The sequence below is a fragment of the Sitodiplosis mosellana genome, unplaced genomic scaffold (genome assembly GCF_009176505.1).
Source record: "Sitodiplosis mosellana isolate CC-2019 unplaced genomic scaffold, AAFC_SMos_1.0 Smas_scaffold_6181, whole genome shotgun sequence".
In the NCBI taxonomy this organism is placed as follows: domain Eukaryota; kingdom Metazoa; phylum Arthropoda; class Insecta; order Diptera; family Cecidomyiidae; genus Sitodiplosis; species Sitodiplosis mosellana.
This window is the reverse complement of record NW_022601422.1, coordinates 1,235,712-1,262,457: the sequence shown is the minus strand read 5'-3', so window position 1 is coordinate 1,262,457 and position 26,746 is coordinate 1,235,712. Positions and strand designations below refer to the sequence as shown.

Genomic DNA, 26,746 nt, shown 5'->3' with positions numbered 1-26,746 from the left:
TTGAGGCTTTATTTCCATGCTAAAAGTTTTTCATCGTGTGTTGAATTCTTTTTTTCTTCCTTTTTACATCTTTCTTCTTTCAATGATCTCGAAAAAAAATTCGTTCCACAGTTTTTTTTCGTTCTTCTTCAATTAAAGTTTACAACTATATTTTTTCTGATTATTTTTTGCATCATTTTTTTGTTAAATTTAAACAACATTAATTAATTGTGTACGCCTATAAATAAGTGTCTCTGCATGGATTCGATTCGATTTGATTTGTTTGGTTTTTTTTGGCAGATTTTTCGTTATATTTCCGTTGAATATTTGTTTTTTTTTCTTAGTTATTTTTTTTACTTCAAAATTGCATCTTTCGCTGATCGAGTCCTCGATTAAACTGAAGATTCGTATCATAATGTGTGTGTTTGTTTGAATTTCGGAATTCGAATTTTTTTTACGTAAGAGTAAGAAAGTTCCAAAGAGATGAGATAGAGTCTTAAAGAAGGGGCTTTTGTTGGCAGGCGCACAACAAATAAAAAAACACATGCACATTTCAGCGAGCTCTGTCAGCTTCAGAAAAGGTCCAAGCAATTGGTTTAATTCAAATGTATTTGGTGCATAGACCAAAAACATTTTAAATCAAGTTACTCATTTTCTCACCATTTCCGTAGTTTCCAAAACCGAAATTTACCTAATACGAAACTATTCACACATTCCTTACGCTACCATTAAATGTGTATTTGCATATCGCTCACAAGGCTCTCGCTCAATGATCATTGGAATGGCCATAGAAGAGAAGGACATTTGGAAAAATAGAACAAATGCTTAGGCTTGCACTAAGCTAAATGGCAATTTGCTTTTGTTCTGGGTCTTCGGTATATGTTTCTGGAAACACTTCAATGAAATCCAATGAGAGCCTATTTGTTCATCTCTGAATAAAAAAGAACGTGACGATTAAAACAGTACTTGTGCTACACACACAGCCAAATGTCCTTGCTTGATGTGAAACATAAAGTCTTCGAATTCGAATTGTGTTGCGTGCAATTCACGTCTAGTGTACGATAGTTGGTAGGAGGATAGTGGAGAGTCGTTACGAAATATTGAAATTTGGAACTATCTATGATATCAACGGTTGATGTCCCATACTGAGAAATTAAGAGATTATATTTTGATTTGTGTTGGGTTTTTTTTGTTGTTGTTGCTACATCTTATTGTTAATTTGCAAAAGTTTGTCCGTAAAACATTCGGTTAAATACACTTAAAATTTTAGATAAGTTCACATCAAGCCTTGTTCAGTCAAGCAATTCGCTGGACATACTTCTTGTGTTTTGTTATTTTTGGTTTGCTGGTTTGTTCTCTGCGGGTTGGTTTTTCTTTTAAATTTTCGAGCTAGAGAGATAAAATGTGTCGAAAATTGAACAACAATTCATTCGATTCGATAAAAAAAGGTGGCTAACATGTCTAGTGATCTCAGGTTGGGGATTCGTACTTCTTCAACAAGCTTATATTTATTAAATAGATTCACTTAAATTTGCGGTGTGTTTGGGGTTATTTGTTTCCTTTTGTATCTCTGTGGAGTATGCGTGTTGTGGCTATGTTTCGCTTACAATTAGGTACATATGATTTGTTTCTGTTATTGATTCATTCTCTTGTTGCTTGATGCCGGTTAATGTTACCTCTTTTCATCTGATTTCTTTCACTCCACCTTCTTCTTCTTCTTCTTCTTCTTGTTTTTGCCTCAAATACTATAATAGTTAGTATTTTATCTTGTTTAAATGTTAACAAAGAAACATTACTCTACTATTCAATTTGATTATTAATAGAAGTCATTTAATCCAAAAGGTATGTCCATTTTTGTTGTTTTTTTGTTGTTTAATTTATGTATAAAGTTTCATAAAGCATTGAATACAATTATATGATTTTTTGTGTTTTTGCCACTAAAAAGTTCCGTCATAATATATAATTCAGATTGACACATGCAACTTATCTTAATATTTATTTATTTGTTATTTTTTTTACCATCAATAATATTAGTGTTAAAGTTCAGGTTGTTTTCTTTGCTTACAATGTTTTCTTCTTTTCTGCTTTCTTATTTAAAAAAAAAAAAAGAAGTTATAATGATAAATTAGCCTAATATGCTCCATGTTTTTTTCATCGATTTTCGTGTTGTTATTTTCTCAATAAAAATGTGAGATGTGCTCCTATCTGTTTCTTTCATTTGTTTCTCTTTTTTTTGGTGGCATAACTGTGGTCCGTATGCATGCTTACTTATCTCTGTGCCTCTTGATTGTGATAAATTAATAAATTACGTTGAAACGAGAGGGAGGGTATGTGTGGTTCGACCGCGCGAGCTAAAATTCATAAGATCGTTCTAATTGCATTAGTTGCGGCGATGCTGCTGCTGCTCATTCAAACTAAATAATGTCTCTCATCAGTTTTGGTTTCAGTGACTTTGTGTTTTCATTTTTTTTTTTTGCTTGTTTTTGTTTCTATTTATACTCTAAGTAAATACGATTAATTTGTATCATATTGTTTGCATCGTTATCGGTCTAATTGTCTGGTCGGTTGGCTTGCATACTAATTTAAATGCATCGTTTTCAATCGAAATTGCAGTTTTGCCACAAACGATTGATTTTCTATGCATAAAAACAATCGTATTCTTTGTTTTCTCTTTTTTATTTTAATTTTTCTCTTATGAACTGTTAACAATTATTGAAGTACGGTTTGCATCTCTCATCTTCACTTAATTTGCCATTTCGGAGATATATAATTAAAGCTTTGTTTTATGTGTGGCTTTTTGTTTTCTTGTCAAATTTTTTGGTTTTTTTCCATTTGAAAAAGATAAAAAAAAAAAAAACGCTACACCCACTAGAAATATTGATCTCTCTTACACTTATTTCACGTCTTCATTTCACGTGTGTTTCTGTTTTTTGATCGACAATTGTGATATTTTTTTTTCATTTCTGTCAATATTTTATTCTTTGATCCATTCTCTTCGAGTTGTTGTAACATAAATAATGGTCAACGAGAGGCAGGACATATAGAGAGAGAGAGAGAGAGAGAGCAAAAAAGGGATAGAAGAGAAAAAAAATAAAGAACAACAAAACAAAAATTCTGCGTATCTTTTGTACATGCGTCAATTTGTTGTATAGCGGATTCGGTCTGGATTATTGGGTTCTACTATTAATACGCTCATCTTTTAAATAACATTAAAAACTAGAAGAAACATAATGTTGTTTGTTTTTTTGCCTACAAAGTTTATACATCGAACAAAAATGTAGTCGATTTTAAGTAGATAGACATAGTGTTGTGCAATATACATACATACACACACCGATAAGACCGATTAGTCAAATGAGCAAAATGATGTGAGAATGTTAAATGAATGGTTTGGAACGTGTGTATCCCATCTTCTCTGAGGTGGTGGTCTCTGCTATCAATTTTTTTTTTCTCAATTATGCACTTTTGCCATTGTCCATGCCACTCAAACGTCCATATTTTCCCCAAATTCCAATGTCAAAAAGATAAAATTAATTCAATAACTCAATTTAATGTAGCTAAACTAATTCAATTAAAGCAAATGTGTTCGACCTAGGGCTCGACACAAAGGAAAAGAAAACCATTAATTGAAGAATTAATAGAAAAAAAGTACTAAAACTGAGAGAGTTCTATCGAAAAATATAATATGCCTTGTGTGTTTTGCATCGAGAGAAATTGTGTGTGTAAGTGCATCTGTGGCGTTGAAGTTAATTAGTTAATCAATGAATCATTTTGAACAATAAGAAATCTAATTTTGAAGTTTTTTTCGCTTTTTTCGCTTTTTTTCCTAGTTTTTTTTTTTTCCTTTTATTTTAAACCTAAACAAAACAGAAAAGTTTGTTTTTTGTCTGTCAAACACCGGTCATCGTGTTGTTTTTCTCTCCTTCTCCGATTCTGTTGCTCATTCAGTTGCTTTTTTACGTAAAAAGATCATATTGCGAATCATTGACATAAATTACAAATTAAGATTTATATATATATATATAAAACACAACTAAATAATTGGATTATTCATTAAACAAAGTAATGATGACATGCCCGTTTTTTATATGTGTTTCATTTTCATTTAATTCTTCAATATTTCTTCTTTTGATTGAATCCACATTTACTGTAGCCGAAAATAAAGCGAGAGAATACATATACACGTTTTTTGTTAAACTGTTTGAGTGCTTGAGAGTTTCATTTTCGTTCATTTGGGTCGATTCTCTTTTTGTCTGCTAAACTATCATCTAACGGTTTGTTTTTCTTCTTTAAACTAGGTATAATTAATTTATTTCAATATGTGTTTGTGTGAATGGTTGCATGTGAACTGATCAATCGATGAAATTAATTTGAATTTTTTAAGGGGTTTGATTTCTTTGTTTCTCTTTTTTTCTAAAAATATATATATAAAAAAAAAAATTGAAGCAAATCTGTGGGATGTTTTCCGTGTGTGTGTGTGTATGTGGTTTCTATATGGGTGTGTGTATGTGGTTTCTTTAAAAATGTTGGTTGTTTATGCAAAATACATCACTTTTTTCGTTTCGGCATGTACAGTGATAGCTCTGGCCATTGCACCTGAAATAAAAGGAATGGAATCTTGATTAAACAATAACGCAATTCACGTTTGCGACCTCAAATTCTGCTATTCTAAAATGCGAACATCAAGGGACTCGAATCATGTTTGAATTCTACTCCGCTCTGTTAGAAATCTTGGTCACGCATTCAACAACATTCGAAAATGAATTCAAATTGTTGACGCAGTAAGAAATCTTCGATTGATTTATACAAAAAAAAAAATTGGTATTCTTACCAGGCGTACGATCCTCCGAACACCCACTTTGATGAGACCCTTCGCCTGAATCATGCTCCTTTTCAACCAAATGATATCTATTTTTGTGGGCAGAAAATTTAGTTTAATCAATAAAACAATTTACAACAATTGAAATTACTCGAATAAAATTCACGTGAATTACAAGCAAACAAATGACATTTGATATTGAACTTGAAACACGACGTACCTGGCTCTGAACGCAACTAAATGTGCATAATATGCTGGCGCTGGTATTGACACTGACCTTGTGCATCTAACATATGTGTGACACAATTGATACGTGAGACATTGCAATTCATCGGAATCGAAATGATTGTCATCCCATAAAACGTGATAGTGTGATGGTCGACTGGTGCCCTATAAACCGAAGAATATCGTTGTTATTTTTTGTTAAATTTAAAATTTCCGACAACCAACGATATGGTTGTAATCATTCACTTACCTGAATACCTTGATGACTGCAAAGGTAGAAGTCGAATTCGGTTGGATGTGTGATGCCAACATCGACCGTTGTACCAGCTGGAATATTGCCCGATTTGCCGCTTTGTTCTTTTTTGTCAGCGCAGAATAGTCGCGTATGATGTCGCTTCTGAACAACGATAAATGTAATTCCCGGTTTATAATCAGCTTCCAATTTGATGCAGGCTTCCCGCAATGCGGTCAATTCGTGTTGCAGCACATGTGGGAATTGACCTTCAGAGACACCGTCACGATACAAAATGATTCGGTGTGGCTTATAGCCACCGGTGGATTTGTAGAACATTATCAAGAGCTCACGCACCATGCTGCTAAGCTCTGTAGTTTAGTCAAAATTGTTGAAAGAAAAAAAAAGTGATTAGAAATTTAAAGGGGAAAATAATGGCATTTCAATTCGAACATTTTGAATGTTACAAAATGCTAAATATAGCAAATTAACTTGGCCGGTTTGAGTCTCACCTTGAATAATCTCTTGTCGATGCTGCTGAACACGGACGGTGGCCGAGTATCGCGATGGATGACCATCCATGGAGCCAACAACGGCAGCAATAGATGGTTTTTTATTGTCACCAGCTGGTGGATGGGTCACATCAGCTCCAAGGAATATGACTGGCTCATTGAATACTTTTGGTCGTATGGATGGGACTAAGATGGAATTGATGCCGCCCAGTTTAACGTTGATCTTTAAGCATAAATTGGATAGTGTTTGTGGCGATGTTTTGTTGACATTTTTCGCTTGGACACATTGTGTGGCCATTCCCAAAACAGTGTCACCAACTCGCTTAACCTCAGCTGTTAAAATACAAAAGAGTCAAATTATTGGATCGTGTCTGTGTGCGTGTGTGTATGTGTTGATTGAACTAGATATAAAAAGATGATTTCTTACCGTAAACAGGTGTCTTTCCTGAAATTGAAATGATTGAACGGGAAATAATAAAAAAAACAATTGCGAAAAGGAACTGTGTCACTGTTCTAGTGGCGGTTACTTACCAGGAAGTACAACTACAACAAGTTGTAGTGCATTAAAGCTATTCTTTAAGTATCTGAACATGGGTTCAACTTGATCAGGTCCGGTGGCATATTTGCAGAAGCATGGCTGGCCTATGATTGGCATGCCAGCATCGTTGGATATTTTCTGTAGCTGTTGGGTAAAGTTGCGCAGCGAATCCTCTCGTACAGTACGTTGTGGTGCGAAACAAGCGATAGCCCAGACGCGAATTTCGACACCAGTGAAAAATTGTTTGCCACGCATATCCCAAACACCTTGGTTGGGAGATGCAAGGCTAACTTTGTTCTGTGGAGGAAATAATGGCTTTTCTGAATTTAATATGCTTCTTATACGCGTCAAATTGGCTAACTTTACTACTAGGGTGCATGCACATTCATTTTGGTGAATAAATTCAAAACGAGAACGACATTCGAGAAACACGCGCGCCATATCGTTTCATGGCTGCTTCTCGTCGATTTCGACGAACATAATCCACAAATTGAATGAAGGCAAAGTCGTGTCATATGAAATGCATATGAATACTTACTTGCCCGCTGATCGACGACACTCGGCCGCCATACTGTAGTTTTGGTGGAGGAAGAACACGACCGCGTACTTCCATCATACTGTTGGAAATGGTCAATCCGAATTCTTGTACATAGGCATCATTGTTGAAATCAGCCCGACGTACTAAATTGTTGATTTCCCGTTCTCTGTCGAATTTTTGAAGGAAATTTTTGATTATTAAAATAAAATCGATGAGAAAAAAACAAGCACTTGCCGAAAAATGCTTCAGCGTTCATATATCGGAACTGAAGAAACAAAAATGTGCGTGAAAGATTACCTGTCGGGAGCTGAACGTGCAGTGGCTTTGATCATTGTTGACGTTTGCATATCCGTTAGTTTTTTGATGCAACGTTGCCCAGCAACAATGTTGCATACTTCCAGTGGCAAGTAGGTATGCTTGTGTTCTTGGCCCACTTGAAGACAGGGCAAATGTGGGTGCTTCAACTTCATTTTGTATTTATCGAGGAAATATTTCGCTACGGTGCACTCAACCGTTTGTCCGTTTTCTAATTGTAATGGGAATCTAATCACACGAGACAAAAAAAGAGTGGAAAATTAGCAAATCAATAAATGCGCTTGGTCATAAATGTGACGCGGTGCGGATAGTTACGATTGCATTTGAGCTGGACGTCGTGTTACGTTGCACACACGATACTTTCGCCTCATTGTTCCGCAATGTGTGATTTCGATTTTTAAGCCTTTAATTTCTTTTGTAAATTTGACACGCTGTGAATCTGTAAGTGGTTTTCGCTGGTCTAATACGTCACGAATATCGAGAACTTCGCACATAAAGTCAGTAACTGGTTGTGCTTTGTAAAATGCAGTTGCCGAAACTGAAATTCAATTCGAACAAAAAATGTCATTTCGATCAGAAGAAAAATCTAACAAATCAAACTTTCTATCGATTTCAAATAGTAAAGAATTGATTATGAGAAGCGTTTATATAAAATGTTTTCAAAAATTCCAAAACGTACCATCAATATTAAGCATCATTTTCCACTGTGATGGTCGTACACTTTGATGGAAACCAAACCAAACTTCACGACCGCCGCCCAATGGATGATAGTAGCCATCTGGCGAACTGAAGAAACTGCGACCGACAGGTGTGTATGTCATGCTTGGCAAATGACGCATAACCACGTCCAATGCCAATATGGCATCGTATGGAATTTGACGTGTACGACCCTCGAGCGCCTCTTCCAAATTGAATAGTGAAACCTGGGCCAACCATTTGATCGACACACGAAATACACGATCTTTACCCTCACCCGGCAATGTTACCTCCAACTCCAAACGATCGTTTCCAATGGGCAACGGATCGCGTGTATATAAATTGTTGCGACCATCAAATACTGGCTTCAATACACCAAATAATTTACTGTACGCATGTACCATCGTTTCGATGATTTCACGGTTCACTTTGCGTGGACACTTATCCGGTTGAATGTTAATGTCATAGTGATGGACGAAACCGCGTGGCATCGAAATCTGAAAATGATTGGCGCGCAACAATATCGGACGACCTTCATGGCCCAAATTTGGTCTGCGTGGGCATGTGAACACGGGTAGATCGGGTGCAGCCGGTGTTGTTGCGGATACAACGCCAGTCAATGGTCCTGGATATGTGTGGAAAATAGAATAAATGGACCGATTTTAATAAATAATTCAACAATGATCTCTCGAATCTTCAATACGAAGATGATTTTACTCCATTGTGTACATGGTATCTATTTTCAAAATTCCAATTCTCAAATTACTTACCGGGTGTTGCTGTTGTCGTTGTGCTCACAGCAGACTCAGAAGCAGTTGGTGCTGTTGTTCGAAATTCAATCATTTCGAAGAAGGAGAATATCAATTAGATTAATTAGGCAAATTTTTGTGTCCCTTCAGTTCACTCATTGAGAGATTCATGAAGATGATATGATTTTGAAAGAAAATTCAAATGGAAAATCCAAAATAGCACAGATAAATGGATAAATAACCATGAAAATGTATTTAATGTTAATTATCTTTTGTTTTGGTTGTCATAACCGTTTTTGTGAGAGGTAAACATGATTCATGAGGTTAAAAAAAACTATGGTTATCTATATCACATTGAAAGAGATATCGCAAATGAATTGGAATGGATTAGAAATTGGTGAGTATTATTAGTAGATTAGGTGAGAAATGGTCTGTCCATAAAGCGAAATTACAGAGGAACAAAATTTTTGCAGCATGGATGAAGCAAATTCAAACGGAAATTTCAAAAGAAATTCAAATTTTGCAAAATTAGAATTTGAATCAAAAATTATTAAATCGAATGATAGAAAAAAAGGTAAAAATTCTAAAATAAAAAGGTTATGTGATATGTATCGTGTGCCCATTTTGCCACTTAGAACTTATCAATATACATACATTCACTTTTTTCCCACATTTTGGATTTTTATGTATGTTTTTCTTATCAACGTTTGTTTATTTTCTTTTTCGTTTAGTTGTAGGTTTTCTTTTTATTCAATGGATCTTTTATATTTCGGTTTCGCTATTTGCTTCTTGTAGCAAATCGTGTTTTTAGTTATGTGTTTTTTTTTTGTGTGTTTGTGTTTGTTTTCTTATTGGTAGTTTGTATTTAGACTTGGTTTAATTGGTGAATTTTGATTGGTGTCAATGAGCTGCATATGTAGTTTTTAGCCTAAACGATAAGAAAGTGATAGAATAAAGCAACAAATTAGTGAAAATTATTAAAAATTATAAAACCGAACAAGTATACTTCATATAAAGTAAAATTTGAAGCAACAATAACAACAATAATTTATCAAATAATGACTGTCCGTAACGTTGAGCGACTGTCCGTAACGTGTAAGGACGCTGATTCATTTCATCTCAATAAAATCTTCTTCCGGATTGATTAAGGATTTCTATAGCGATTCGAGTTCAATCGATTTTTCATTGAAATATCGTTTATTATTTTCCATTTTGATCTGGACAATAACCAAAATGATTAAGTTGATGCCTTAACTTATATTTAACAAACAGAAGGAAAAAACCCTATTCATCAAAAATCGCATTTATTCTTCTAACATACAACAACCGATTGGCGCCAACATAAAAACACAAGATGAAAACGCCACAACTAGAGAAGCACATCGAATCAAAGCTTCTGAACTCGTTCTTCTTCAGTTTGTGTTGTCATTTTCTCCCAGTTGGTTTGAATATGGTGGAGGGATGGGTGCATATGTGATACATTCGTTAGTTAGTGGTTGTGAATTTGGGTTAAAGTTGACCACTCATGCATTTTGGGGTTATTTGATTGTGTTTGTGTTCGAGTGTGTTTTGTGTGAAAATAGAGTGAAAACGTATGAAATATAATAAAACAAACAAACCGAATGAACAAATCATTTTTTTTTAGTGAAATTGCATTCCAACAATACCGAGAACTATACATATTAGACACAAACATTCAGTCGATGTATCTGGGAACATATTGAAGATCGGGAGAGCGGTGGGGATGGAAGAGGGTATATTTACCATTTCCTTTGAGGTTCAACATGATATTTTGGTAGGTTATCTCTTTCAAAAAATGTCTTTTTCGGAGACGAGCAATGCAAAACTGGCTGGTTTGTTTCTTCCTTGTTGTGGAATATTTACAATAGCACCGAATTACCGTTAATGTCGTCGTCTTCGTAGTCGCAACACTAATCAAATTCAATTAACTGATTTGTTTCGCAGGCAGTAGAAGTACAAGAGGCCTTTATTCAAGAGAGAACGAGATGGCCAGTGAACAGGTTAAAACGTGCTACACACAGCACGTTTTTATACTCTTAAAAAGTTCAAAAAGTTATTTATATTATTCGACGCAGTTACACAACAAAGACGATATTCTGAAATGACGCACTTTTATTCTTCAATCTAGTGTATTGTATGCTTGTTCAGCCACGATATTTGTTTATTTCGTCCAAAAACTTGGTTGATACTCATTTGTCCATGCACCAAATATATCGAAATTGTTAATAGTTTTTTCCCCAAGCGTGTTGTCGCCAAAAAAAAAAAAACAGTTTCCAATCGAGAAATCCCTTTCTTTGTTCGATGTGTGCTGTACATACACGGTGCAAAATAGAGCCAGTGTATGAGCTCTTGTTTACATTTTACCAAAAATGAAACAGGCGAAAAGAACAATAACATTTATTTACATATTTCACACGCGAACAACACCGATTATTTATTGCACACCGACAATTGTTTTTTTTTTGTTGCAAATTTTCATCCAAATATTTTCTGGAAAATACCGAGATATAAAAAATTCGGTCATTGACCTAAATTATGTCGAATGAACACGGCAAATGAAACAAGCGAAGTAACAAAAAAAAACAGACACAATATGTGTATGAACGAGTGGCAACTGCTCGTATATCGCTTGAAACTATTTTATTGTGGCGATACATGTGTTGTGTCGACATACACATACACACACCACACAGAACCATGATGCTCACGAAAAGAGTGAGAGGAAAGTAAATAAATATACTCAATGAAATATATCGCACTCATACACATTGAAACAGAAAATTCGACAGTGCTCATCACACTGTAGTATGGTTAATTTTTTTATTGGCTTGTTTCTATTCAGTCAGCTAGTGACTCTTTTGAATATATATATGTACATGTACCGTGGTCGATTCAGAGTGTCTCTGGCTCAATGGTCATACAAACAGCACACACAGTACAATGACGCGCGCTTCGGAGAGCGAAAACTTCGACTGTTTGTGTGTTTGTGTTTTTTTTTTCTCCACTTGAACCGTGTGAGTCGGTCTCATGTTTGCTGTGTTGCTGGTGTCGTTCTAACGTGTGCTCAACCCAATAATAATAATATGATATGAATAATTTTTTTAATTTATTATCAAAATTTTTATCGATTCAACTTGTCTAACTTCATGTAAACGCAAACAATGTACTGAGAAAAGAATGATGTGATCTATCTCTTTGGGTCTTATGATGAAAGATGAAACAAAATCAATCGGCCCGATTTTCTATCGTTTACATATTCCTCTTTGGCAAGAGAGCATAATTCACTAGCACACTTTGTCAACTGAACAAATCTGGATTTCATCTCGAGATGTGTATTATGCTCGGTCATTTCACATTAGCGTGACAAAAATAAAACACATGGGTTATTTCTAACCAATCGAGCCGAAACAAAAAATCTACCGATATACAAGAAAAAACACAGATGCGAAACAAGAAGGAACACGAGAAAAAAACCGTCCTCGGTTCGATCGTAACTTCTAACGGTAGAAAAAGTGTTGCGGTTGATAATAAACAGCCGAGACAGCCTTTGAGTTTTATATTTCAATTTATTCGACTAATGAATGAAAATTGGGCACAACACACACACAACACACAACATGCGGTTGTGTCTACGAATGATAACCGACCACGCGCAATTCATGATAAAAAAAAAACTGCGAGCTAAGTCCTTCCATGGGAATAAATGGAACCGCGATAAAAAAAAAAATGAACAACAACAACAACAACAACAACCGCAAACAAATCACCAATCAAAAGGAAATTCATAAGCATTTATGAAAACATCTCGGCCAATACAACACTATCGTTGGGAAATATGCAGTTGGCGGTTGGTAGAAATCTGGGAAACATGGTTTCTCATTCATTCACTCTGCGGTGTGTTTGAATTTTGTTGAGAGAGCGGCTGTTCCATTTCCTTTGTTCATATGGCCATTATTATTGTTTCACTGCTTGTTGCCGTTCTTTTCAAGCATTTTTTTTTTCTTCATTGTTCATTGTCGTTGCCGTCGCTGTCGTCGCTGCCACCACCACCGCGTTTGTTGTTTCTATTTTATCTGTGTGTAAATGTGTACGATTTGCGTGCGCGCATGTTGGTAACGATGGGCTAGACAATTTCGTGGTGTCTCAAATACTTGAGGAAAACGTATTGTGTTGACCAATTTGGGTATCGTCTCAATAGCCACACACACACACACACATACGATTTGCATTGATATATTTGAATTTCGACATAAATTGCAATCAAATGGTTCTGGATGATTGTTTTCGGGGTGAAGAAATACACGTAGAATGTCTTATGGAACCCAAGAACATAATGTCCGAACGTACAACGCACTCTGGCGCAAATCGACCAACAATACATACATGCACACAAGCACACCAACAGCAGCAGCAACAGCAGAAAACAGTATACACATACAATTCGATCGCTTTTCGATATACACATATACATAGAGGCGCGCGCGCACACGTTTACACCACGACACAATAATAGCAATGGTAGTAACACAGCATCGATATCTTCATCCTACCATTTGGCGTACACATTGAAACGCACACACTGTATCCACACACATACATGTATGTATATAAAGAGAGTATAATTATTGAATGCACGTAATGACGACGACCTGAGGGAATGCTTGAATTGGTGCTTCATAAATTTTTCGAAATCGTCCCACGAAACAATGCAATGCTTTTGCTCACTGTGTCCAAATAAAAGGAAAATTCATTGCGAATATTCTTTTTCATTTTTTGCCCGATTCTTTGCTCATCTCCGTCTCTTGCCGTGAACACATTCACACACACACACACACCAAAATATCTCGTCGAAAAAAAAACCACCAATGAAAAACTCGATTGAATTTTTTTTCCTTTGCTCTTCACTCATTCAAATTCACAATAATCCAAAATTTGATGCACACGCACATTTTTTTTTAATTTCGCAAAATTTCATCGTCCCATTTGTGGGCCAACAAAATTCTATTTTTTTTTTTTAAATACTTACGCTGCCCTACTGGATGCATGATTTTATTATTATCACAATCAGTTTGTTGAGGCACAGCGGAAAACACAAAATCACAGGAGCAAATACAACACTATTTTACTTCAAGTAAATAGACGCCATATGCATTCGATCGTCTTCATCTGAAAATTCATTTGACGTTCAGTGTTCATTCATTTCATTTTTTTTTTCTTCGGATAGGCTTTCTGTCTCGTTCGCTCCCATTCTATTCCACTTGGTTCCACTGGAATGAGCTTCGCTAGGCGGCGCCTCACATCCAAACACCAAATTGAACACTCAACAGATGACGCCACCAGTCAACATCGTGCCAGTTTCATTTGAATCGAACCGCGAATCGAATGCATACATATTCTGGGTGGGATTATTTTCTTTTTTAGTTTAAAAAATTCGACAATTTGTTTCTGCATATTTGGTTCATTTCTTTGTCATTTTTATCGTATTTGGAGCAAAATACACGTACATATTTTGATTTTCAGATTCGTACACTGAATCATCTCAACACGTATAGTGCCATGTTTGCGGGGCAGCTGCAATGTGTTGGAGCACCTGCTCAATCGCCATCACAATCGCCCTATCAATATAATTTCGAAAACATAACAAGAAAATCACATCCTTTTTGTTATTTTCTTCGATTGACAATTTCGAAATTTACTTTATGTGTGCGACAAAGCTTGCAGCTCAAACCTTGATTGCTTTGATATACTGTGTCGAAGAAGGAACAGACAAAATTGGCTCGAAGCGTAAACAGAATAGTAGAGGATATGACACAACGGCATCGGTGCACAACACATCAAATTCGCGATTTACTCATTCAAAAGATCAAAAATACGGCCCAAATTGTGTGTAGTATTGGTGTGCGGTGTGCGGTGTGTATGTTGAAATCGACGAATGTGTGAAAATACGCGGAAGAATAACCAAGCTGTATGCGTATTCCGACCAAAATGTTTAAATATAGAAAAGTTGATACCACCCGCATGTATGTATCCATATTTGGCAGACTATCTTTCAAATGAATTTCTGTTTCTCTTTTGTTTCACGCAATCCAAATTCGGATATTTAAAACAAAACACATCCGAACTTTTTTTATGTTAAAAACAATAACATTCAAGATCGAATTCGCCCGCTGGACGACAAGAGGCAGAATAGAATATTGAATTTTAGTTCGGGATATACATGTTAAAATTTGTAAATGTAAATGTAAATAAAAATTATCACGATATGTATCACATTCAATTTCTTCCAATTGTAATTTATGTCAAAATTGGTAATAAGACTAGGATAAAATTTAAGAATGCAAAAAGGAAGACAACTCATATATATTAGGATCTAGAAAAAATATATTTTTATCGTCATTCAGATATCGTGTGTTTGTTTACCATGCAATTAAAATGAAACCAAAAAATTGTTGTTTATTCAATATCTGCACTGAGAAAAGGCTGGAAGGAAATATTCCAACCCTGCGTTGTAAATGTTGTCATTGCAGACGATATTGTGAATTGTCCAACCATGGTTGGAATATTGATAGCATTTTCGCACTTTTCAAATTCCAACCATGGTTGGACAATTCACAAAATCGTCTGCAATGACAACATTTACAACGCAAGGTTGGAATATTTCTTTCCAGCCTTTTCTCAGTGTGTAATGAAATTCTTTTTTTTTAATTTTGAATATTAAACCATTGTCCGATTAAAAAAAAAAATTAAAGGCCCAAATCAAAAGGTCAAAAAATCGAAAGATAATTAAACATACAGTTTGGAAGATAGGTAGAAATCAGTTCAAACATCGGTGAAATGGGACATGAAAAAAGCATTGGCAGCACTTGGCGCGTATATCCAAAAAATGTAAAACCAAAAAATTGTTGTGCGTATAGTTGTTACCCTATCGTGACTCTCGTAAGAGCCAGCCTCTCTAGTACGAAACGGAACAGACTATAACAACATTCAGTGCATAGCATGAATCTGTGTCTGTCTGTTCCGTTTCGTACATTATTGAGCGGTAAACTGCACCCACTGTGGTGGTATAATGTGCGGACCGACGACAAATCCTTGCGGCAATAAGCCAGCAATTATATACCAATGCCAGAAGCTATTTGACGGCCTGAGAAGAAGAACCTTTCCTACAAAACCTGTGCGCAGAACACGAACACAGAAATTTTTTAGTCAAAAGGCGAACAGCAAATTTGCGAGCGCAAAAACCTAATATATTTACATTATATTTATAACAAGCCTACTAGCATGCAAACTCCGTATAAGTAGGCCTGTTATGCTTTTGCGCTCGCAAATTTGCTGTTCGCCTTTTGACTAAAAAATTTCTGTGTTTGTGTTCTGCGCACAGGTTTTGTAGGAAAGGTTTTTCTTCTATAAAGGCCGTCATTTATGCTGTTCGATGCAAGTTCGAAGTTTAGCGAACTATAAGGCAGCGCTCAAATGAAAAACCAACCGGTCACGGGAACGTTTGAATTTTTTACTTGAGTTTAATACTGGTTTGCTGTTGAACGAATTTTGATTTTTTCCACTGTTTTTTTTTTTCTCAATATTTTTTTTCCTTCATTTTGATTATATTTCTAAACTGTTTGTGAAGAAAAATAATTTGTGAAGAAACAAAGTGAAAACAAATCAAAATTTGGGACGAGAGTTTATAGCATATATGCGCTTGATATATTTAGAGAATTTCAATGAGATTTAATATGAAAAAAAAAAAAAAAATTCTTCACCATAAATCTAAAAATTTGATCAATTTATAGAAAAAAAAAATGTAAAAAAATAATGAAAAAAATAGATTTTTATCGGTTGGTTTCAAAGAGTTGGCCAAATGAAACAACAAGAACGTTCTACACGTCGGTGTGTTCATTATAGTTACACAAAATGAATTAATCGCTGTAAATGTAAAATGAAGGTATGATTTATGTCAAGGACTGGTATGTAACATTTTCGAAATGTTAATATGATTTTCCGTTTTTTTTTTTTCTTAACACACTGCCTGATTTGCGAGCTATATGTATCGATGTGGTGAATGACTTGCTTCGATCTCAAAGCACATTCTCGGTGTAGCACCATATGTGTGTAGCCGAATAAAAATAAAATTTGAATGAAAAATCACACACAAAATTAGACTGAATTTTCTCACATTCTCGTGCGCGCGCGCGCGCGCGCGCTCTTTCACTAACATGAACATGTGCCGTGCTACATGCACACAGTCATTTTATCTGCTTTACAGGAATGAAAAATCATCTCTCGTTCGCCTGTCGGCGTGTATAGATGAGTGTGTTTATAAATGTATCGGTGCAAAGAAGCACACCGTCTACGGTATATTTTTATAAAGGCACTCTATTTCTTTCTCGTAAATATCTCATGCTCTTACTTATAGTACTACCAAAATGAATAACAACAACAAATCGACAACGAAAAGCAAATTTTTTTTTTTTTTTTCATAAATACACATAGAAATGCCGTTACTTATGTATAGACACACACACATATCGGGAATTTTATTTTGATTTTTACAAATTTAGTTTAGTGTTATGCGACATCGCAGTGAGTCGGCTCAATCTTCTCTATATATCGTTGTCGGTTATAGATCTGTGATTGTGCGAATTAGTTTTTAATTTCAAGGAAGGAAACGAACAGGAAAAACGCGGAAAATCCATGGCACTTAAACTATAAGGGGCATATCAAGTGACGACAATTTTATGGAAGAGAAAATATGCTGGAGTAAAAATATTTAATGAAATTTTGATTTTTATTAAAATTGACGTAGGACGGCTAGTGTGTGTTCGGCCAAACATGGAAAATTGTATTCTTTTACATGCTGTGATCCAGTAGTTTTTAGTTCAGGTGATTCAAGGTTCAAGGAATACAATTCAATTGAAGAAACTATCAAAGAAATCATCATTTAAAAAAAAAATGCATCAAATGCTGTGTTGTCTGTGAATTTGGAGCTGAGAGACATTGTAAAAATACGAGAGTACGAACAGTAAGAAAGAGAAAGAGAAAGAAAAGAGGAAAAGTGTGAAAACGTTGATGTCGTGCAAGTGGGTGTGAAATTCGTGAAAATAAGAGAATGTGCACACAGTAAACGCTGAATCAGAACTGATAAAATAACATTTGGTGACCATTTTTTTTCTTCCTTCATTCTTGGATAAAATCAACAACACAAATTGGAATTGCCACACGGATAGGAATACAGAGAGTGATCATTTTATTTCTTCAAATTGGATTTTCATCATCAGTTTATTTCGAAATGGTCTGAAAAGGATCGTAGCTAAGTTAATCGAGCGAAAGGACAGTGGAGAAAAATTGAATTTCTGCGGTTCGCAGTTCGAAAGCAATGCTGCCGGAACTATTGTTTTCAGGTGAGTTTGATTTAATACAAACTACTGGAAAAACAGTTTCACCACAAAAATATTCGCACTGTGCCGAATCAAAGGAGTTGTACAGCCATAAAAATGTGCGCGAGCGCAGCTACAACCACCAACGATACTGCGTTCCAAATAAATCATTTAAGCATTTGATGAAGGAGTTGGAGAGAGATAGAAGGAGTTCGAGTGGATTGACGAACAGTTTTTTTTTTTTCATTTTATATATTTCACATTGAACATAGCCCATTGCTATGCTCTTACGCTGGCAAATATTTCAAAAGTGTGATCGTTTCTCGACGACTATTAATGTGCTGGCGGACTCACTAACTATGCCTATGACTGTGGCCGTACAAGCCAAAAAAGAGACAGAATACACACGCACACATACTTTCCCTATGCATAAATATTTCTTTTTTTTTCGGGGACTATATGCTTGTGCCCAATTTTTGCGTATAGAATCTGTTTTCGGTTCTATTATTCGTATACCGACTGCGAATTTGTCGAAATCATTTCGTTTGATCCAAAAGTAGTGTTTAGCCGATCGAAATCGATTGGTCGAACGAGAAAACGATAGAAAGAAAGGATGCTGCTAAAACCAATTCCATTTTTTTCTCTCGCAATTTTCAGTGTGTGTGGGAGAGATTCCGTTTTTTTTGTATTCCGTTTTTTGTTTTTCGAAAACATGTTCCAACCAACTGCACGCCAACATTTCAATTGGAGCGCTTCAGATTTTCTGATTTTCTTTTTTCTCTCACATACATCATTTTCCGTTGCTGACTGCCACTTCAGCTTATATAATGCGGTAAAACATTATATACCCATTTATATACATAAACGGGAATTATACGAATTTAACGGTTTGATTTTGGCAAATTTCCTAAATTGAATTATTTTTCAATATCGCTTAATCTTCGGGCAGTTGCTCAGCGAATCATCGTCTGAACGAGAAGTGTTCGGGTGTTTTTTCTTTTTCTTTTCATTTTTCGATGTGATTGGCTTTTTGATGAATGCTTATTCGATGCAAAGACACTTGAACGCACAATGCTCACAGTTCATAACGATTCACTTAAAACGGGAGAATGCAGCTATACGATCAATTTAGATGGGAACGAAAGAGAAAAAAAAGAACGCCTTGTTAATTTATTGCAAACGAACGAAGAACATATGACACACAAGGGAAAAAAAGCGATCAAAAAAGAAAATCGCGCTCAAGCGAGTACGTTTTATTTTTGTTTCAGTGACGGAACGATGTGCTCGATATTTCATAATTCGAGAAAAAATAGTTCTGTTATTTTGGTTGGAAAAAAATTCTTTCATTTATGATCATCTCTCTCTCTTTCTCTCTCTACCTCTATCTCTCTCCTGCTCACTATTTTTACGAGCAAAAGAAACGCTTACAGCCACAACAACAACGTCGACGACTATTTTTTTTTTTTATGAGCCATAATCGACACTAAGCAATTTTGGCATATTTAAGTATTTTCACATTTCAAGTATTTCTTTTTTCTGCGCTTCGTTCAACCATTTCGAATTTGGACCATTTTCAGGACCTAGCATGCAAGATATATCTCGTGACGAATTGACATTGCTGCAAACAGGATGTGATAAAGATTCAATTTTAACGAACAACGAATCAGCATTTGATCGCATTAAATTGGGTCGAACGCCAGAACTTGAAACGTTACCAACATCAATTAAATTGGAAGACACCACCGATGCATTCCAATGGAACACAACCAACACGAATATCGGATCGAATTTACTGTAAGTGTTTGAGCCTATATGACGTTAAATACATAGAAATAAAATCCAAAGCCATAAAAAAATGCCTTGTGAAATGTACTCATTCGATTATTTTACAATTAACAAAACAATAAACTGAATTTTCATTTCGTTCTGGTACTAAAGGAGGCATTCAGATGATCCGCTTATATCGGGTGCATTAGATGACAATCAGAACGAATTTGATTCGATAGCCGACTGTGGCAATACGTTGACTTCAATCGAAACGTCGCCATCAACGTACAATAAAAAAGCGCGAGTGAGAAAATCGGGAAATGTTAAATTACGTTTCCATCATCAAGCGCTTCCGCAAGAGTATCTCGAGCACTATGAAGCCACTCAAAATCAATTTCACAACACCAAAGAGATGACTCTTGGTGGTGGCGGCAGCGTGAAATCGAGTCCAAAGGATCGAACGGCAACTGCAACTGCAACTCTACCATCACCGGTGGCACCTTCGAGTGAACATACGCCCACAACTGATCATGAGCACATGGATTCAAATTCGGACAAATCGACGCAAATGTGGATGCAAAAGACATCCAAGCATCAAAATGGTAAAGCGTCACATTCAAGGCTGGAAAATGAGCCGAAAATTGCATCAAAACAAAGTTCAAAGGTGACAACGCATGACTTACCGTATATGGGCGAAATAACACTGGACAATTTCAAACCGCGCCGTGGACGAAAGCCGAAAAAGGCTGATATTTGTCATTTGATCTATAAAAATTATGGTACAGTGTTTCCGAATCAAAAAACCGACGAAACAGAGATGGAAGTGTCGAACAACACAGAGGTGGCGCTCAAACGATCGTTGCTGAAACGAAGACTAACCCAAAGTGGTGACGATGCGGAGGAGTCATTGAATCATGGTGCCAAACATAATGGTGAAGAACCATTGAATTTGTGCGTTCGAGATCGTTATGATAGTGACGTGATGACTGTTGTATCCGATGAAGATATGACAGATAGCGAAAAATTGGCCGATTTCAAGCCAGAAATGTCTTTGTTAGCCATCAACGATCCACTCACCGCCGCGAATTTTCCACGCAATCTTAAAATGGCCTTACCGAATTTCCAGACAGCACTTTTAGATAATAAGCACGAGTTACCCGAAGGTGGTGGAATCAATATGGGAAGCGATATCAATAATTGTTGGCAAAGTTCCGGAATGTTTTTGAATCCAATGGTTTTGTACCTACAAAAAATCGCAAATGCAAACTCAAATCCAAATACAACAACATCCAGTTACGGTCAAATTTCAACGAGTGATGCGCCAAAAACTGAAACCACCGAAGTTGTTGATGCAAATCCAACACGAATGAGACAAAAACGAATGTTAGTTCCAAAAAAAATGTCGCAATTGCTAAAAGAAGATAGCTCAGCGACTTCAGATACAGGTCAATCAACACAGACAGCGATGAATTCGAGCAGAAATAAAACGTCAATGTCGGCGTCTACATCGCAGGGAAATCAAAAAAATCCAAATGCACCAAAGAGAAAGCGATCGGCAATATTCATTCCACCTGTGCCAGAATCCTCGACTCCGAATCACGCGACTGAAGTGAGTATTTGTAAGTTCAAGTTCACCGGCGGTGCAAAGCCCAGTTTACAAGAAAAGAAAATGTTATCTGTTGATGCTGGCGGAAATTTCCGTTATTACAGCGGCACCGGTGACAAATCCATTCGAGGATATGAGTTTTTTCCACGTGAAAGTCTTAAGCAATCGAGTTTAATGTCGGCCTCGAGTGCCGGAGCATTTTTAAATACACCCGGACAGAAAATAGCACCCACGGATATTCCACCTCCATCATTTGGATTGAGTAACGAACTATTGCAAATACCGGAAATGAGCACACCAAGTTCCGTTGGCATTCTTCCATCGTCACAGAATGCAATACCGTCACCACATCAACTCCAACATTCAAAACAAAACAGCAATTATCACAGCAGTCGAAAGCGAAAGTCGAAGCGATCAATGCAACGGGAAAATTTGGAAAAGACTTTTAAAGAGAAGGGATTTCTTATTCAGACGCAGCAATTGGAACAGGCCGAAGGTACGTACTGCAAATTTAGACAACTTCGAAAGTTTACCCGTTACCTATTTCGCTCGTGGAAGGATTATTTACCGCAGAATGAATTACAACAAAATCAAGCCAACTCCACAAACGCAGTTGCATTGAACCAAGCAAGCATATCTTCCATTGTTGACCATAATGGCATCGATCCATCTGCATCTCATTTTATGCCATCACCATCACCATCATCATCACACGAAGAATAATTACCACATTTTTATATGACCCCAATTAAATCATCACTTTTTTTTAGCACTATCGAATAAACCATTACGTTTATGTAGCTACTAAAATTTGGAATTTATTTAAAGAATTTATTACAACACTGTAAACAATAATTTATTTATTTATTCAATGGAGAAAATAAAGCAACGATTATCTTATTTTAACATATCCTGAGTGTTCCTTTCGTTTAATTTCAACTTGTTTAGTTGTTTGTCAACATTTTAGATTAGAAATCGCCATGGTTTCGAAAATTGCTTTGAAATTACATGTTCAACACTATTTAAAGACACACAATTTTCTTGTATACTCGCATGATCCAAGCCGTTATTCAAGCAGAACTCCTTTATCCAATCGTCATGCTTCACGATGGCACTCGATTTATTCAGCGAAATTTCTTGCAAATTTTCACTCATTGCAGCCAACACAAGCAAAGCGGCAGTTGTTATCGGTCTCAAGATTTTCTATTTTGAATTTAAAGAAGGAAAAAAGACTTTATTTAAATTTGGAATTAGATTGGAAATCGCTTCTAAAGAAGCTTTGAACTTTAGCTTGAGTCGTAAGTATTGAAAGAGACAATTTTGAAATGAATTTTTTTTCACGCATTTCATTTAGAAGCATCAAAAATAAAAGTCAGCAAAGGCAATTTCCTTACCAAGGTAGACAAATGGTTACATCCTGACACAATCTCAATGAGATCGATATCACCAAGTGTTGAGCTTTGATCACTATAAATCACGACGCTGCTTCCATAATTTCCAATGATTTTATTGATTACGCCTCTCTTGGCCTGAAAAGAAGAGAGATTATTGTTAATTTCTTTCCTATACAAATAATTTTGATGCTTTTTTTTTACATTTTTGCATGTGATGGAATGAACGGGAGCTTCAGGCTGTATCAATAGATCGCATCCGTTTGTATATTTTGAGATAGCCTCCAGATGAACTTGCAAATGTTCGCTTGCATGCTGTTTAAAATGTGTCCATGCTTTGGCGCTGCATGGCATCACAGTTTTTGGTGTATTTTCATTTTGTACAATATGCAAGTGTTTCAAATTTGATTCAACTATGAGATGAAGCATGGAATCATCAATATTTTGTGGGGATAGTTTCAATATCTGAAAACAAAATGAATATTGCACAAACAAAAAAAAAAACGAATATTATTCGGGTGGCAATTGAACAGAATCACAAATATTTATAGATTCATAGATTTATAGAGAGCATTGTAAGTCTGTAAAATTCACAGTATAACGTTATCGAGAAAACAAATCAATTTGAACATTGGCACAAACCTCTAAATTAGACATCATAGCGATTTGCTGGAGCGGGCAATGGAAATTTGTCAAATTAACAGCTGAGAGTAACTTTAGTGAATGGCTCAAACTGATGCTCATCTGATCCAGTAATTTGTTAGCTTCATATCTCTCCAGTACCAAATCGACCAGCTCGAGCTGGCATAGTTTTTGCATTTTTGGTAACAATTTTCTAAAACTACCGATCACCTGACCTAATTAAATTTGATGAAACGATTAAATGTAATTTTAAACAAAATTAACCGCACGTTATTACATTTAAATTTATTCAAGTTTTCAAATTGTAATGATTTGGGCATAAATTATGTGCCAAAAATTCACAAATTTAAAATAACAACCAATTTCTTACCTCCAATGCCAAAGAGTTTTATTCCATTCGGATTAATTTCGAGTGGTTGATCACAGGGGAAATTGAATGCAAATTGTCGAATATTTGGCGATGAATTCTGCATCTGAAATGAAAATGCTCGTAAAAATCAACAAAAATTTCAGGATATAAACGGGAAAGTACCTTGACAAAATATGATTCAAACAATACAAAGAGCTGATACAAACTGACAAAGTCTTGCAGTTGGCAAATGTTGACACTTCGTATATGTGGCCCGATACGCTGTAAGCAATTTAGTGCTCGTTCATAGTCCAGAACACGATCGGAACAACGAACCTTGTCCTCATCGTTGCAAACAGTTTTTGTCAGCCAGTGTCCGTCGATAATAACCTTTCGCCAGACCTTCGGCAAGTCAAAACATGATGCCCAACGACGGCATACCTGATGGGAAAATAGAAAACATTTGATAAATATAGGAAACGTTGTTAAAAAAAAAGACGCTCAATACACACCAAGCTTGCGTTGAACCGATCACGAATTGGCAAAAATTCGAATATTGTTTCCATGATTAAATCGTCCAGCGACTGCCAATCTACTGCTTGGATTCGTTCCATTTGTTTGAGTAAATACAAGTGCGTACAAGTAAGAAAGGAAACAACGAAAATTATAACAAAAACTTGAACCACTTGCTATCTAAATATGAGCCATTCGCAAAGTTTTTCACGAAACTACTAATTCACTCAATCCCATTTAGATCGAAGCAAAACGATGATCAAACACGAAAACAAAAACATGTTTTTTTTTTTCGTTGCTGATTTCACCGAACATGCGCAAACACGTAAAGCCGTTTTTTTTTATTGTTCCCATTCTAAATATACAAAGCATATTTTCGGACGGAGCATACAATGATTGGGCACTACTTGTTTGCACACTCGAAACCGTTGAATCATCTATTTTCGCAATAGGGAATTTTGCAATATCAATCTTGTAAGCGTTGTGCAAGCCATGAGAGCAATTGTAGCCAGATTTGTAAAAGTAAAGACTAAATTTTTTCGAACAATACTTCTTAATTGCCGAGCAATCAGGATCAGATGTGTATCAGCAGCTATAGCGAACAACGATATTTGCTATTTATGAATATGTTTGTTCGTTTGCAAATGCTAAAGAAAATAAGAAACCAATGTATCCTTCGTTTTTTTGCTATTTTTTTTTTGGATCAGTTGCACTAAATATACTGCCGACTTTACTTTCGACACGAGAATTTCCTTCAAAGGATACAATTGATTTTTAGTGGTGTTACGGGTGAGCATTTGGTTGGCCTACCTCGTTAATCGTATCTTTTTCTTGTTTATCATTCGAATCGAGATCCCAGACGGTTAGGTAAACTGCAGAAATTTATTGCGATAACAAGCAGTTTTGATTATGTAAAATATCACAAGACACAAAATGCATGTTATTCACCATTTATACTCACTTGTGATAAGCTCATTGGGAAAATGTTAAAAAATTTTAGGCAAATTTCCAAAGGAATATTCATTAATAAAGAATCTCATTAGATTTTGGTTGATACTTTTTAATAAAGCCGAAGAATATTAAAGAGATTTGGTGGTTTGCAACATACAGGGTCATTTTTTGAGTTGGATTGTTTTGATTCGATCCAATATGATATTTTTTTCTCTTCACAATTTGGTTGTAAACGTCACAAACCCATGGATACAGTCGCTTCAAACGAATTTGAATTTCTCACAGAGTGACATTTCTCTCGTATACATTTGATTGAATCGACGCAATAGATTCCAAATCCATTGCAACACGGGCTAGTTCAAAGATTTTCATCGTTCTGTGTTTCTTAATTTGCATCAAACGATCTCCGTGTTCACACCAATACAGAGAGCAGCGTTCAATTTGAAACTGATACACTATTCGTGCTCGCATTGCTATACATACACAGGCTGTGTGTTGTTTTGCATTTTTCTGTGTTGCTGTCCTGCTGTTCGGAACAGTGTGTTCATTCGTTCGCGCGTACATTCTGATTACAGTTTTGTTCTAGTGTGTGCAGTGCGAACACATTTCAGCATAGAAGAGCGGCAACTGTTTTGCGACAACTTGTGAAATCAGTCTGTCATCTGTTTGAGTTTGGTGAATACAACACGTGCTTGGTTGTTTGGTTAAACCAAACGAAAGATTTAACGAGTGAGAAAAATAAACGTGAATATAAACGTTTTCGAAATGGATGCATCAGTTTTGGCGGCAACATCACCGTCCAATGATTTAAGATGGCCCGTTGTTCGCATATCGAGAAAAGAGGTCCGGGATTATCAACAACAGCAAAACATGTCGTCAAAAACCAGAACAACAACCGATGTGATCGACTGGAAGAAAGATGCCGATATTCGTGGTATGTTGTCGTTTTGTTTTTATTTTCGAAGAAAAACAATTGAGTGAACAATTGGTTGGAATGACAGCATCTGCCATCTAAATTGGGCGAAAAACTAATGCACGATATTTTTTCACAGACTCCAATAATATGCAACCAAGGGTGATTTTGGATCGTTCGAGCGTACCGCACGGACTGACCGACAGTGCACAACCATCAACCAGTGGAATGAAAAAGTCGACGGCTTCAACTTCGAAAACGACATCGACATCTAGAGCCAAACCCAAGCTTGCGGTGAAGAAACCAACTAAGGCTGGTCGCCCTCAGTTTGTAATGAATTTTCGAACAACACGCAGCAAGAAAAACTAAACAACCACTATTCATCGTCGTTCATCAAAACACATAACCTCAACGAAACATTCGAATAATGAAATAATCATAGAGATAAGCATTGAGTGTCCATTCACTTAACAAATTCACATCCGAATTTTCAATTCAGTATGGATTATGTACATACAGTATGTGTGACTATATTAATATGAATAAAATATAAGGGTTATTAAGGTTTCATGCATAACTCAAAGGACTTTTTCTATCAGGAAATGTTTGGTTTGTATTT

The 26,746-nt window shown here is 35.9% G+C and overlaps 4 protein-coding genes across 7 annotated transcripts; 2 read left to right on the top strand and 2 right to left on the bottom strand.

Moving 5' to 3' along the window:
- Positions 1-4,059: 4,059 nt before the first annotated feature.
- LOC129576389 (protein argonaute-2) lies at positions 4,060-13,799 on the bottom strand. Of its 4 annotated transcripts, none has more exons than XM_055461428.1 (13): positions 13,651-13,799; positions 8,625-8,675; positions 7,838-8,479; positions 7,474-7,696; positions 7,141-7,386; positions 6,844-7,009; positions 6,299-6,620; positions 6,195-6,212; positions 5,768-6,100; positions 5,274-5,626; positions 5,019-5,188; positions 4,811-4,887; positions 4,060-4,596 (listed from the first exon to the last, which is right to left on the bottom strand). In XM_055461428.1, the coding sequence occupies exons 1-13, from the start codon at positions 13,667-13,669 to the stop codon at positions 4,514-4,516; spliced, it is 2,703 nt and encodes a 900-aa protein (XP_055317403.1). In that variant the 5' UTR covers positions 13,670-13,799; the 3' UTR covers positions 4,060-4,513. The 4 variants fall into 4 exon arrangements, with proteins under 4 accessions (XP_055317403.1, XP_055317405.1, XP_055317402.1 ...); XM_055461430.1 differs by lacking the exon at positions 13,651-13,799 and adding an exon at positions 10,368-10,644 and having other exon boundaries at positions 4,060-4,575; positions 6,299-6,602; XM_055461427.1 differs by lacking the exon at positions 13,651-13,799 and adding an exon at positions 10,368-10,643.
- A 2,638-nt stretch (positions 13,800-16,437) lies between these two features.
- On the top strand, positions 16,438-22,276 carry LOC129576391 (uncharacterized). Its single transcript, XM_055461483.1, has 4 exons — positions 16,438-16,563; positions 17,425-18,019; positions 19,573-19,789; positions 19,934-22,276. Exons 2-4 carry the CDS (start codon positions 17,995-17,997, stop codon positions 22,089-22,091), a joined length of 2,400 nt encoding a protein of 799 aa, XP_055317458.1. The 5' UTR covers positions 16,438-16,563; positions 17,425-17,994; the 3' UTR covers positions 22,092-22,276.
- A 49-nt stretch (positions 22,277-22,325) lies between these two features.
- Positions 22,326-24,609, bottom strand: LOC129576397 (F-box only protein 39). Its single transcript, XM_055461504.1, has 7 exons — positions 24,263-24,609; positions 23,934-24,191; positions 23,772-23,874; positions 23,402-23,616; positions 22,964-23,224; positions 22,763-22,897; positions 22,326-22,571 (listed from the first exon to the last, which is right to left on the bottom strand). Exons 1-7 carry the CDS (start codon positions 24,362-24,364, stop codon positions 22,332-22,334), a joined length of 1,314 nt encoding a protein of 437 aa, XP_055317479.1. The 5' UTR covers positions 24,365-24,609; the 3' UTR covers positions 22,326-22,331.
- Positions 24,610-25,747: 1,138 nt separating this feature from the next.
- On the top strand, positions 25,748-26,704 carry LOC129576404 (uncharacterized). Its single transcript, XM_055461515.1, has 2 exons — positions 25,748-26,148; positions 26,267-26,704. Exons 1-2 carry the CDS (start codon positions 25,980-25,982, stop codon positions 26,494-26,496), a joined length of 399 nt encoding a protein of 132 aa, XP_055317490.1. The 5' UTR covers positions 25,748-25,979; the 3' UTR covers positions 26,497-26,704.
- Positions 26,705-26,746: the final 42 nt, after the last annotated feature.